Below are 13,221 nucleotides of genomic sequence, written 5' to 3'. Positions count from 1 at the left end.
TTTTTCTTTTCTGAAGTCTGACAGGGTTTAAAATGTTGTGAGTTGAATGCGGACATGAGACAGTTGTTTTGTATTTTTGCTCCAACTCTTAAGTGTTTTTATTTAAACACACAAATTGTCCTAAGTATGCTCAATTGTGTTTTTAATTATTAAGATGCCAAAATTGTTTTGAGAATATTGCCCAAAAATTAATATGTTTATATTGCCAACCTAAGAGCAACAGAAAAGATATAAACATTATTGTAGGGACAAATTTAGTAAAACTGAATTTATAGAGAAGCCAAACAGAGGAGTTTACTTTGGATCTGGAGAATTGTATAACATGGAGAAATAGGTGAGAACTAACAAAATTTTCTGAACCCATGTTTTTGTACAGTAACCTAAAAGGTAAATAAAGTTCAATAGGTTATTTATTTATAAGTTATATTATTACAACCCCATTTCTGCTTCACAGAATCAGGTCATATAGTTGTGCACAAAAATATTTGTAAAGCTTATTGCACATGAAGATATAGCGAGTAACTGAACAGAATGACCTTTTCTTTTTCCTTCCCCCTGTGGTTAGCTGATTGTATAGCAAATTACAACAACCAGCTGGAAAGCAAGCAAACAAACCTGATGCTGCCTGAGTCAACTGTTTATGGTGATGTGGACTTGAGCAACAAAATCAATGAGATGAAAACCTTCAATAGCCCAAATCTAAAGGATGGAAGATTTGTCAACCAACCTGGGCAGCCCACTCCTTATGCAACCACTCAGCTCATCCAGTCAAGCATCAGCAATAATGTTAACAGCAGCAGTGGGGATACAAATGAGAAACACTGGAAACCCTCTGTTCAGCAAAAACAAGAGGTTGCACCTGTACAGTACAACATTATGGAGCAAAACAAATTAAACAAAGGTGAAGAGCTTTTAGCTTTTTTACTCTTGTTTATTCATCAGATGATCGTCAGCCTTCTGGTGGTGGGAGTCCAAAGCTTGTCAGGACTAGTAAACGTAAACCTCTGTGGTGCTTCTAGGCTTTTTCCTTTGTAGATTTAGAAATTCCCAGTAACCAGTGTCAAAGAGTTAATTAGCACTACAATAACCTTCAAAGATTGAATTTATTATCACAAATAACTAGCTGCAACTTTAAAGAGAATTAAATAAAATATATTTTCATGTGGCTTTGTCATTAATTTAAATTTAATAGTAGGTGCTTAATTGGTTAGGACAGAGAATAAAATATCTTTTATTCATAAGACCAATGCATGGTAGTCACATTATATTCTACCTTAAATTTTAAATAGATCAACATTCTTTATCAGTTGTGGATGGAGGCAGGCTAATTAAATCTACATCTTCATGTAAACAAATGGAATTTTTGCACATCAAGCTGTGTAAAATTATATTGTGTTGTACACTGGGGACAGAAATGGACCAATCCAATTAATTTTAGCTTTATACCTAGCAAGCCTCCAACTCACATGTTCAGAGGGAATGCTATGGAAAAAAATTATGGATACTAAATTTCCTTTGTTCTGACTGCAGTTTGTGGGTTCAGAAGCTAAAAATAAATCGATTTCGGTGTAAACTTGAAACATCAGAATGTACTTTTGTGGCCTTAGGGGCACGTTTCTCCAATGTGATGTGTGGGGACTTGGAAGAAATAGGTATGTGATTTCTTGCTAATCTTCAAGCTACCGTGCGACCTGCTTTAATAACCTGATTTGCAAAGCAGTGCCCCTAGGAACTGGATCCATTCTAACTGTGAACTTTTTGAACAGATCGTTGTAACTTGTATGATCACATAGTGATATTGAAAAGATGTCTAGCAAAAAGACACGTTTCATTACAGAAGGTTGATTTCATCTGTTTCCTACCTGACCTACTTACGCACAGAGTAGTTGAGAGGGCTGTATAAAATGTGATACCGCCTTTTGACATAACCAAGTCAAAGGGAAAATTCAGTTTTTTTCTGGCTCCAAGCTGTCGTGTGAGGGGTTTTATCTTTTTGTAATTATGCGTATGCACTCACTTTTCTGTGGTGACCTCATGTATTACATTTCAGTTTCAGAATTAAAATGTTTGGATTTTACTACCAAGAAGACATTGTCTCTTTCAGATGGTATATATTACAGCTTCACATTTTCTAGCATATTGTGCTATGAAAAGACCCCATTAAAGCATTGTCCGCTGACAGTCATATATACATATTTCAGTGTTGATTTATTGTTTATCCTCTGTGTAAACAGACATGGAATGCAGGGCTTCATCATGAAGTGTGGAATGCAGCTAGACTACAGAATACATTCTGGTGTGGGATTTATGATTTTGCTCCTATTTTTCTCCCCATGCTTACATTATCAAAAGCATGCCTGCAGCAGATGGGGACTGGATTCTTAGCTACTCTGTGTGGGGGTTTTTATGAGTCAATAGTCTGATCTTGGATTTCTTATTTCCTAAGTCAAAATCATCTCGCTGACAATTTTACCTATAGCTTTTATAATGAGAAATAACCATTTTGATGAGTTCCATGCTGTGCTTCATTGTCAGTACTTTATGTCCAATGGTTCTGTTTATGTCTTTATTTTATTTGGTCTATGAAGAGCAACTCATCTCCTTGCTAGTCTTCTGTAAATTATACACACTTCTTAAGCAAGAAAACATTATATTGTCTGATGAACATTTTATCCCTGAGAAATGTTTGTAGCTGTGATTGCCAAATCTAGCATTTAAAAATAAAATCCCTGTAATTAAATGTTCATCCAAACCTTTAGAATTGGATAGGCCAGTTATTGTAGCTGTTAATAGTAAATACTGTGTCAGCACTATCTGGCAGTCTTCCTGGATACTATAGAGACATTGGACCATGTTCTCTGCTGTAAATTGACTTCAGTGGAATTTGGCCCTTGTAGGGTTAAACTCACTTCCACGCAGAAATATGGCATAAAGCTCGGTATGCTTTGGGACTTGAGTAGGGCATAGGCATTGTGCCTAGGGTTGAATTTCACCCTAAGTGTATGTCTAACTGCAATTGGACAACTGCAGCTGGCCCATGCCAGCTGATTTGGGCTCACAGGGCTTGGGTTAAGGGGCTGCAGCCTGAGCTCTGGCACCTTCACGCCTCACAGGGTCCTAGAGCCTACTAGCTTGAGCACAAACATCAACACTGCAATTAAACAGTCCCTTAGCACAAGCCCAAGTCAGCTTGCAAAGGCCAGGTACAGATGTCCAGTTGCAGTGCAGACATATCCTTAATGACCATGGACCTTTTCTTGGTGTAGCTACTGAGTTGCCCTAAAACTCTGGAGACCTGTGGGTAATAGAAATTAAAGGAAAAGACAGGAGCAAAACAAATATGGGGAGGGTTAAAAGATTTCTCCCCCACCCATGCTTCCTCATAACATGTTCAGTGGGTCTTATTGTGTGTTATGAAGCAGGAATATACAGGAAATAGTTTATGTGAAGGGAATATTAACTGTATTATTAAACCTACAGATTACAGAGTAAATGACAATAATGCTCCAACTATTCCATACAACCAGTCATATGACCAGAATACAGGAGGGTCCTACAATAGTTCAGATCGGGGCAGTAGTACATCTGGTGAGTATATTCATATCAAGCTACAGTCTGCTAAAATAAAATATGGTTCTATTATTATTACCATATTTGATTAAACTGTATACATATTCAGTACTAATGGCCTGATTTGCAGAACTGCTGCACATCCAGATCTCCCATTGGAGGAAATACAACAGCAACTCTATTGGGTCAGAATTAACTTCCATAATCTATGGTTGCCTCCTCTTTACTACTTAAAATAAAGCATCAGCTAGTTGATTAATGCCATCTAGAATTGTGAAAGCCATATACTGCAGTATACTTTGGATTTCCTAACTTGGGTCCTCCACTGTTTGACATCTTGGCCTCCCAATAGCCAATTCTATACAAAAGTCTTTCTCAGAAATTTCAAAGAAAGCTGGATATAAACCCGCATACTTCCCTTTCTGGAAAGGCACCAGACTCCCTTCCCATCCCTAGGCACCAACCAAAAAACCCTACTTTATTATTGTATAGTGCACTTACTGAAAACACCGGAACATTTGTTTTATACCTAACAAAACTAGTTTCAGTAAATTTTGCATCTGTAATTTTTTAACTCTGATACCATACAATTTTGTTGAAAGAACTGAAAAAATTCCTCTGTTTTTATTTACACTGACTCAGTGAATATTTATCAGAACTAATCTTACTGATAACTCAGATGTAGACAGTAGAGAATTAAAGAATTTTGTTTCTCACAGTGCCTTTCATATGCAGAGTATCCAAGAGCCCTTTGCAAAAGATTTCCTTGCAAAGAAACTTTGTTCTTCCTTAACTTTTGCTTTCGCCTAGGATGGCCCAATTGCCTTTTTCCTAACCTGTGTTTGATCTTAATCTAACTATCCTAACCTAACACTACTCTGGCAATGTAAATGTGTTTTAGTGTAAATGAGGCCTTGTATTTTCTGTCTTCAGGTAGGTCTGCCTGGTATTCTCAACTGTTTATTTGGGGTATAATGATATACCCCAAATAATAGGAAGCCTCTTAAACCTCCAGGATTCCCTGAAAGAACCTTCTGGGCATGGGCAGCTTGCCCAATTCTAGAGCAGCAGGATCTCCTGAATCTCAGTTCTACAGTATTCAGACTTGAAACGCAAAGCAATACCTCTCAGGGGATATGAACCCATGTGAATTAAGAGTGGGGGGGCATATTATTTACCGTGCTGACACTTAATATGTTTATTCATAACAATGACAAATTATAGCCCTACACCAAGGACTCCAGCAGGAATGAAACAAGGTGACCAGAGCAATACATTAATTGTGCTGAATCTAGTATATATACATTGGAGGATAAAGAACAAAATGCAGATTATGGTCTCCTTGGGACAATTAGGGTCTTGCTTGACACAATATGGTACTGATGTACCAGTAAAACAATAGTGAACAGCTAAAATATACTGGTACGTAGCAGTCAATGTGGAGCAATAACGAGCTGAAATATTGTCTATAGGAACACAATGTAGGAGACAGTGGCACAATTACACAATAACTTCAACATCCTTCATTATGTGAACAGGGTAAACTATGCTAGATATTAAAAGAAAAACTCTGCTTCTCCTAAGGAAGTTAATATGAAGAAGAATCATTTTAAAATTTCTATTATTTAAAAAAAATGAAACTACTAATTGTTTTCAAAGAGTTAATAAAAATGACAAAGTATACAAATTAACACACAGAAAATGTAGAGTTAGTTTTGATTACAGATAGTATTCTAGTCAAAATTCAGCACCTGAATAATTGATGAGTAAAGCTGGATTGTTAAAGCTACATCATTCTACTATAAGCCATAATTTCTCATTAACAGTGTCTGAAAACATTCACACCATACTTCATCAGGGTTTTTTTTTTTTTTTTTTTAGTTATTTTAGTTCTCCCAGCAATTATTTTCAACTCCACCTGCCATTCATACTAAAATTAGTAATTTCATTGTGCCTAAAACATTTCAGTGGACATATACAAATTGAATATATTCAGTGACTTAATGCAACAGTGGAACTTTAATAGATCATATCTGTATCTTATTGTATTTTAGGTTCCAGCAATTAAATAACAGAAAGGCACTTTGGAAAATATGTCTACAGCTCATTTGGTTTAGATCATAATCTATAATGTAATTAATAGCTGTTGGAGGATCATTCTTAATGATATTGCTTGTAAAATTCATTTATGGCTTTTTTGCATTTTAGCTATTTATTAAGTTATGAATACTGTATGTTTTGTCCTTGCTGTATTAAAGTTTCTGGTTAAAATTAACTGCAGCAAAATGTGGAATAATTGGTTTTACAATGCAACTGTAATTATGAGGTTATGTATGCAGAGAGGAAGGACCAGAACTTGCTCCCAGTCAGGTCAATGGTAAAATCCACATTGACTTCAATAGGAGCTGGAATGAATCCTGATCCTCCCCCCCCACAACACACCCAGGGGAGATGTAATTAGGTGAAAAGAGATAATTAAAAGCATTTTTAAAAATATATTATTTATTCATTCTTAGGGAGTCAAGGACACAAGAAGGGTGCCCGCACCCCTAAGGTACCCAAACAGGCTGGCATGAACTGGGCAGATCTACTTCCACCTCCCCCCGCACACCCTCCTCCCCACAGCAATAGTGAAGATTACAGTCTTTCTGTGGATGAAAGGTAAGAAAACCAAACAAATCATCCTTTTATCATTTTGCTGACAAGATAGCTCAAATTGATTTAATTTAATTTGTGCTCTGGCAATGTACTAATGAAGTTTTCCTTCAATCCACTTTGGATGTTCATGAACTACATACAGTATTATTAAAATACAAAAAAGGCTTTTGAGAGGATTGTGCCTCTGTCAGTGCATCTTTACCAACTGTTGTTCCAGTTCTGAAACTGATGCTCTGTGTTGTTTGGATTTTAGCGTGTTTTTTCTTTTTTTCCATGGGGGAATGAAGTGGCTTGCATTGTACTCAATGAGGGGCCATATTTAGCAGTATAATACACAACCTGTTGAATAAATTCTTCAGCACAGTAATCTTCAATTAGATTAGACCAGTTCTATATTTGTAGACAGCTAGAGATCTGGGAGGAAATCCTGGCTCCTTATAAAGTCAATGGGAGTTTTGCCATTGCGATAATAGGGCGAGGATTTTATCCCTTGAATTTAAGTAAACATACTCAATATTCTTAAAAGAATGAAAATAAAATACAAATATTCCGGCGGTTAAATTGTTATTTTCTTGAAATGACCTTGCCTCGTTCTTGACACTTCGCCTGTAATTATAAGATCCAGCAAGCAAGCAGTTCCACAGTTTTTTATAGTTTGAAAATCTCTGACCATTTGAGCTAGAATAACGAATAGTAGATGCTGTGGACCAGATCTTCATGTTTATTAAATTTGCGTTTAATACATCTGGTGGAATATTTTTCATCTGATATTTTATTTAACAAATATTGCAGTCATTTGTTAAATAATTTATCAATTTAATTATGTTTAGTAGCATCCAACCAGCTCTATAACTTATTACTCTTCGTCAAATAAATTATTTGACACACAATAATATTCACTGAATAATATATTCACCAAATATTATTTTTCTAGTCTTTGATTTGCCCTCGTACCCATTTTAGTCACCTAGCAGCTAATTTAGACACCTACAGATCTCATGGGACAACTGGGAAATGAAATCCTGGCCACATTGAAGTCAATGGCAAAGCCCTTTTGACTTCAGTGGGAACAGGATCTTTCCCCAGCCCTTTATTTTTATTGCATCAAACAAGTTTAATTTAAGCTACAGTCCTCATTTTTTTTAAAAAACTATTTCTTAGTTATGACCAAGAAATTCCATGTCCAGTGCCACCTGCAAGGATGTATCTACAGCAAGATGAGCTAGAGGAAGAAGATGATGATGAGCGAGGTCCTACTCCTCCAGTCCGAGGAGCAGCTTCCTCTCCCGCAGCTGTCTCCTACAGCCACCAGTCTACTGCCACTCTAACACCCTCACCCCAAGAAGAACTACAGCCCATGTTACAGGATTGTCAAGAGGAAATAGGACACATACAACACCAACCTGACCGGAGGTATGTTGCCGCAAATATGCAGAGATGACAGATGAAATTCCACTCCCACTGAAGTCAATGACAAAACTCCCATTGACTTCAAAGGGCCAGGATTTCACCCAACATATTTACTCTGCTTATATTTAATTTACAAATTGGGAAGATTTGACTATGTATATTCTTAGAGCTAGGTAATTAAGTTGCTTTAATATTGTAATATGAAAGGAAATGCAGTGTATCATCTTGTGTTACATACAATGCTGACACAAGTTAAATGCACAGTCATCAGGATACTAAAGTGGTATCGTTAACACAATTTATCATATAATTACAGTTCCATTGTTTCCAATAGATTTACTGCATTATTACCATAAAATAGCTTGCATTATTTCACAGTAACTGTGCAATTAACTTGTCACCAATGTGTATGAATATATATAAATATATAATTTATATAAGCTATAGGTTTTCCTCCTTTCATAAATCCTACTGCAGTAAATTACTGCTTGTGGAATTTCCTTCATGTTCCCACCTTCCCTCATTTTTTAAATAAAGACGGTCATTAAAAAGATCTATATTTGTTCCAGGGACATTTTGCTTCCATTCTGAGTTTACTGTACCCTTGCAGCTTTTGCTCTCTCTATATATATATTAAAAAAAATGTGAATTTTGACTAAATGTGACTATGGTTTAGCTTGCTGTTTTGTTGCAATAATAGAACTTTTGTCCCAGGAACATAGTCTTTGTAGATTCCCCCCCCCCATTAGCTTATATATATTGAATTTATGATAAACCATTAGACTTTTAATATTCCTGTCATTTTTTTTGAAAATTTTTATTATTTTCAAGAATTTCTAGGCTTATTGTTCCAAAGATCAGTTTAGCACTTCTTAATTTTTCATATTTCTTACTCCTGGGCTTATTTCAAAGCAATATTTTTCTAAAGGGTCATCTTGCTGAATTAATTGCTTGAATTTGATTTTGTTAATGTAGCTTTTTATAGGTGTGTTTCCCAGAAAAAGAATGTCGAGTATCTTTTTTTTTTTTTTAGTTTGCCCCTTTTTATTGTAAAGCCAAGCCTGGTACTTTAAACCTTGCTTTTTAAAAATGGCTTCAAATCTGCTTTTAACTTTATCCCCCATGTTTCCTCAGTGTTCCCATTTCTTCCTCTCTACTCTAGTATTCTGTATTTTTTTACCCTCTGTCATGCTCTGCATCTTGTCCTCTTTCTTTCTCCTCATGATGTTCATTCCTTCTTTCCCTTCCGTGTACACCGATGGAGAAGGGGGGGGTGTCCACTCAATCTTCCTTTGGGTGTCGCTTCCCAGACCCTCAGTTTCTCTGTTTTGAATAGTGTGGTGCACTGAGCGAGCCAGCAGCCTGTGTGCAAAGAAGAGGATGCAGCGGGCCACAGCCTGGCAGTTAGAATGTTTCCCTCAGCACAAGGAGTGGAAGGTGGCCACCACAGATGTATCACCAAACTTAAGGAAATATGATTGAATGTGGCTATAAGGATGCACCATTGAACTGCTAGGGTATAAGGATTTGCTATGTAAGGGATGGAAGAAATATCCTAAACATCTTTTTGCTGTTATTAAAGGGGGTTAGATAAACATCACTAGCGGATAAATGCCATTGCCTCCATTCTTTGGAAAGCTGCTAGTGACTCAGCCCTAATAAGAAACACAGTGTAGTTGGGCTACCTTGGTTATGTGTCTTTAGCTTTTCCAGTGTTGTCTCTTATCTATTTGATATGTTCGTTTCTTTTATTAAAATAAAGCCACTGTGTTGTATAAGTTCTCTTGCATGATCAGCAAGGCTTGCCTGACTGCATCTTCCACTCTACTTTGCTTGATGACAGGTTTCAGTGTAGCAGCCGTTTTAGTCTGTATCTGCAAAAAGAAATGGAGTACTTGTGGCACCTTAGAGACTAACCAATTTATCTGAGCATAAGCTTTCGTGAGCTACAGCTCACTTCATCGGATGCATGCAGTAGAAAATACTGCATGCATCCGATGAAGTGAGCTGTAGCTCATGAAAGCTTATGCTCAGATAAATTGGTTAGTCTCTAAGGTGCCACAAGCACTCCTTTTCTTTCCACTCTACTGGCATTGTTATGACATGTTATGTTTAGGAGTTGGCTGTTGTGTGCTCAGCACTTGAAATACATTCTGGAAGGAAGTTTACACTTGGAACATGGAGAATGAGAAGGCTTTCTAATTGAGAACACTTATTTCAAATGGCACATACTTCTGTATTAAGTACTAAGATTTCTTGATTAACTGAAAATATTCATTGTTACAAATAATAAAAGTATCTGACAGAGAAATAAGTTGAGCGTGTAGCTTTGTACTGAAGATTATATCTAAAATGCTATTATCTGAAATGTATCTGTAAGGTTGGTAGAGCTTTACTCTCTGAACTCCAGTTCATTTGGAGGATGGAAAGGTTACTTAACAGAGGGGGCCATCTCCTCTTCCCTCCTCTTCCCTCCTCTCCAGTCTTTAATGCTTTCTGTAATGATTCTACAGCCATGCTCCGTGTTGTGGGCCCCAGGAACCAGGCAGCTGGAACATTGCTCTCTGCAATGCTGATTGTGTTCAGTAATGTTGTCTGTTCGGTCAGCTTGCCACAGTTGCAGCAGATTGAAATAGAAAGCTCTGCTCTGGAAGAATGTAAAAAGCACAGTGAGATAGGAGACACTGTGAATGTTAAAGCCAGAGTCACTGTAATCTAGTATGGGGCTGTGTAAAGTGGAAGAAATGCTGCTATATGTCCATGAATATGCCCATGTCCTCAGTGATCCTACCTTTATGGGTTAGTGAGCAAGCTGATTTTCCAAGAACCCTCTCTATGTTTTGTAAATAGTTGCCTGTCTCTTGGTAACAAAATCCAGAGAACAGGAAGACTAGTAGACAAATGTACTACAAGGACACATCTTGCCAGGATCCCACATTAAACCAATATAATTTAGCCAAGATGGGGCACTATATAAAGGCGAATAAAGCTTCTTTTCACTCAGCTATGGCCTCTGTCATTTCTATTAAATGGTTATTTGGTTAAAATATCTCTAATTGTCACTGCTTCTGTGGCCTTCCGTAGTTAAGACAACCAGTAGAAGTGCGTGTACAATATTTTTAAGGAAATGGTAGATTATTCAATTCAAGGATTTCTGCATTTTGTTGTGAAAGATGAGCACTTGCTTTATTTAAAAAAAGGAAATGTTTGTTTAGATACATAACTTTTTTTAAGCAAAACCTGGCCCATTTCTAGCAGTGGGTGGGTAAAACTAAGCCAGCCAAAAATAGGAAAATTAACATTTTTCAAGTTTGTAAAGATAGCCATTTTGCTGAAGTGATGATAAAGCAAAATTGATGGGTTGGAAACCATGAGAAATAGAAAACATTGGGAAATTTTTCAAACCAGATTCTGGTCAAAAGAGCAAACAGCAGATATCCTTTGTGATGAAAGAAGACAAAAGTCTGGTCATTCCCTCCCCAGGCATATCTTCCTTTTGGGTAAATGACAACTAAAAAGCACAGGGGACAAACTAATGACAATATCTGCAACATTAAGATAAATGTTCTGCAGATCAAAATATTAAATGAACCAAACATTGATCCCATAATGCCCAGACACAGTCCTTTAACTTTTGAATCTAGCAGCTCTGTTACTGATTATTTAGGAACAAGAATAATATGGATACATTTGGATACTCTCCAAAGTTAGATATAAATGATATTGAATAATTCTCTTTAACATTACCTTCCAGACCAGTTTCAAACCTATGTTTGGAATAAGTGGGGGAAAAAATTCTGAGAAGGATAATGTTTATGGAGCAGTCTGCTTGGGTGTAGATACCTATTGTCTCTGATAATAGCAAGCTTCAAAAGCAATATACAATCACACCTTTTGCTCACATTCACAGGTGTGAACTTCCTAATGTAATTCTTTAAGCTGTGTCCTAAACTGTCACCTCCCCTTTCCTAACTGAACATGAGCTAAATTATGAAACATAAGGAGATTTATACATAAGCGAGCACATTTTTATTAAACTGGAGTGAAAGGTACCATAAGAGACGGCCGATTTCTTTTTTTGGTTGATTTCTGATTTCATAGCTGTCGGTCATCTCTGATTATAGAAAAAAAGTAAAATCCTGCTACTTTCAAATCTAAATCCTGGGAATTTAAAATGGCAAAACAAATTGGTTGGCATGTCAAAGAAATATTCCACTGTTTTTTCTAGGATATTTTGTTTTGTTCTGGTTAGTTTGTGCAACTGAAATAACAATTTTTAACATTGTGTTTACATGCAGACGTCAGCCTGTGAGTCCTCCACCCCCTCCAAGGCCTATTTCTCCACCACACACCTATGGGTACATCTCAGGACCCCTGGTCTCAGATATGGATACTGATGCACCAGAAGAGGAAGAGGATGAGGCAGAAATAGAGGTTGCCAAGATGCAGAACAGAAGGCTCCTTTTGCGTGGCCTTGAACAGACACCTGCCTCAAGTGTTGGCGATTTGGAAAGCTCTGTAACGGGGTCCATGATTAATGGTTGGGGCTCAGCCTCAGAAGAAGACAACATCTCAAGTGGACGGTCCAGTGTTAGCTCTTCCGATGGATCGTTTTTTACTGATGCAGATTTTGCACAAGCTGTTGCTGCAGCAGCAGAATATGCTGGTCTTAAAGTAGCAAGACGTCAAGTGCAGGATGCAGCAGGAGGTGAGGTCTTATAAAGGCACGGTGTGCTTGGTTGGGGATGAAAAAAGAAAAACTGCCACCATGCCATGTCTTTTATCCAAAGGTTGTCCCTAAATTTCTTAAATAACTTAACAATGAATCACAGTCTGCTGTTCCAATTTGTACAAATTCAGCACGCTCAGAAAATTGACTTGCATGCCCACATAATTATCTCCTACGCTCTGGCTCTTCCAGCAGGTAATGTATTATTCGTTGAAGTGAAATGGGAGGCAGTTAACGCTGCTTAAGATCTCCAGGTTGCGGGGAGAGGAAGGACTTCGAATTAAACAGTCCAATTCATTATATTACATTTAATTGCTGCTAAACATTGTTTTACATCAAATCAATTGTTGGAGATGTGGCTGTAAAAATGAAACCTGTGTGCTAAATCATGGGGGGGAACTCTAATTGATTTAAAATTCAAATACAGCTGAAATTATTATTGTTCTCTTAGGTCTTGTCTATACAGTTCCACGGTTTGGAATATGTGTGAATAGCAGTGAACACCAAACGGCTGCACTGTAACTTCCCCATGTGGATGTTACTAGTTTGCATTAATGTAGTCCTCTTCAAACGGGAGTGTGTAGATATGCCGTAGAATTTGGTGAAGAAGTGGAAGAATGGGAGGCAGGTCGGTGATGAGGATAAAGGCTCATGTGGACAGTGGTCTGTCAGAGGGGAAGAAAAACAAGAATAAAAACAACAGTCATATTCTTTGACTGTTGTAACTCAGGCATGCGAATGTGCTCTGAACTGAAAATACATACAGTTACATGAACTCAGTTTGGGAGCCATTTGCAAACTTAAAAATGGTAGAACTGTTTTCTCTTTGTTTTTAAATGGTACAGTATAAAGAT

General features: G+C 37.2%; 1 protein-coding gene across 4 annotated transcripts in view; it reads left to right on the top strand.

Annotated features, from left to right (window-relative positions):
- ROBO1 (roundabout guidance receptor 1) overlaps positions 1 to 13,221 on the top strand; it is an 872,802-nt gene that overhangs the window by 839,817 nt on the left and 19,764 nt on the right. For all 4 annotated transcript variants that reach the window (XM_084633794.1, XM_084633793.1, XM_084633796.1 and 1 more), the window contains 5 exons: positions 566 to 901; positions 3,481 to 3,588; positions 6,087 to 6,231; positions 7,390 to 7,641; positions 11,937 to 12,346. In XM_084633794.1, the coding sequence (XP_084489920.1) occupies positions 566 to 901; positions 3,481 to 3,588; positions 6,087 to 6,231; positions 7,390 to 7,641; positions 11,937 to 12,346 (1,251 nt within the window). The remainder of the gene's footprint in view (positions 1 to 565; positions 902 to 3,480; positions 3,589 to 6,086; positions 6,232 to 7,389; positions 7,642 to 11,936; positions 12,347 to 13,221) is intronic.

The sequence above is a fragment of the Lepidochelys olivacea genome (genome assembly GCF_965140295.1).
Source record: "Lepidochelys olivacea isolate rLepOli2 genome assembly, chromosome: 1".
NCBI lineage: Eukaryota > Metazoa > Chordata > Testudines > Cheloniidae > Lepidochelys > Lepidochelys olivacea.
This window is presented reverse-complemented; position numbering and strand designations above follow the sequence as displayed.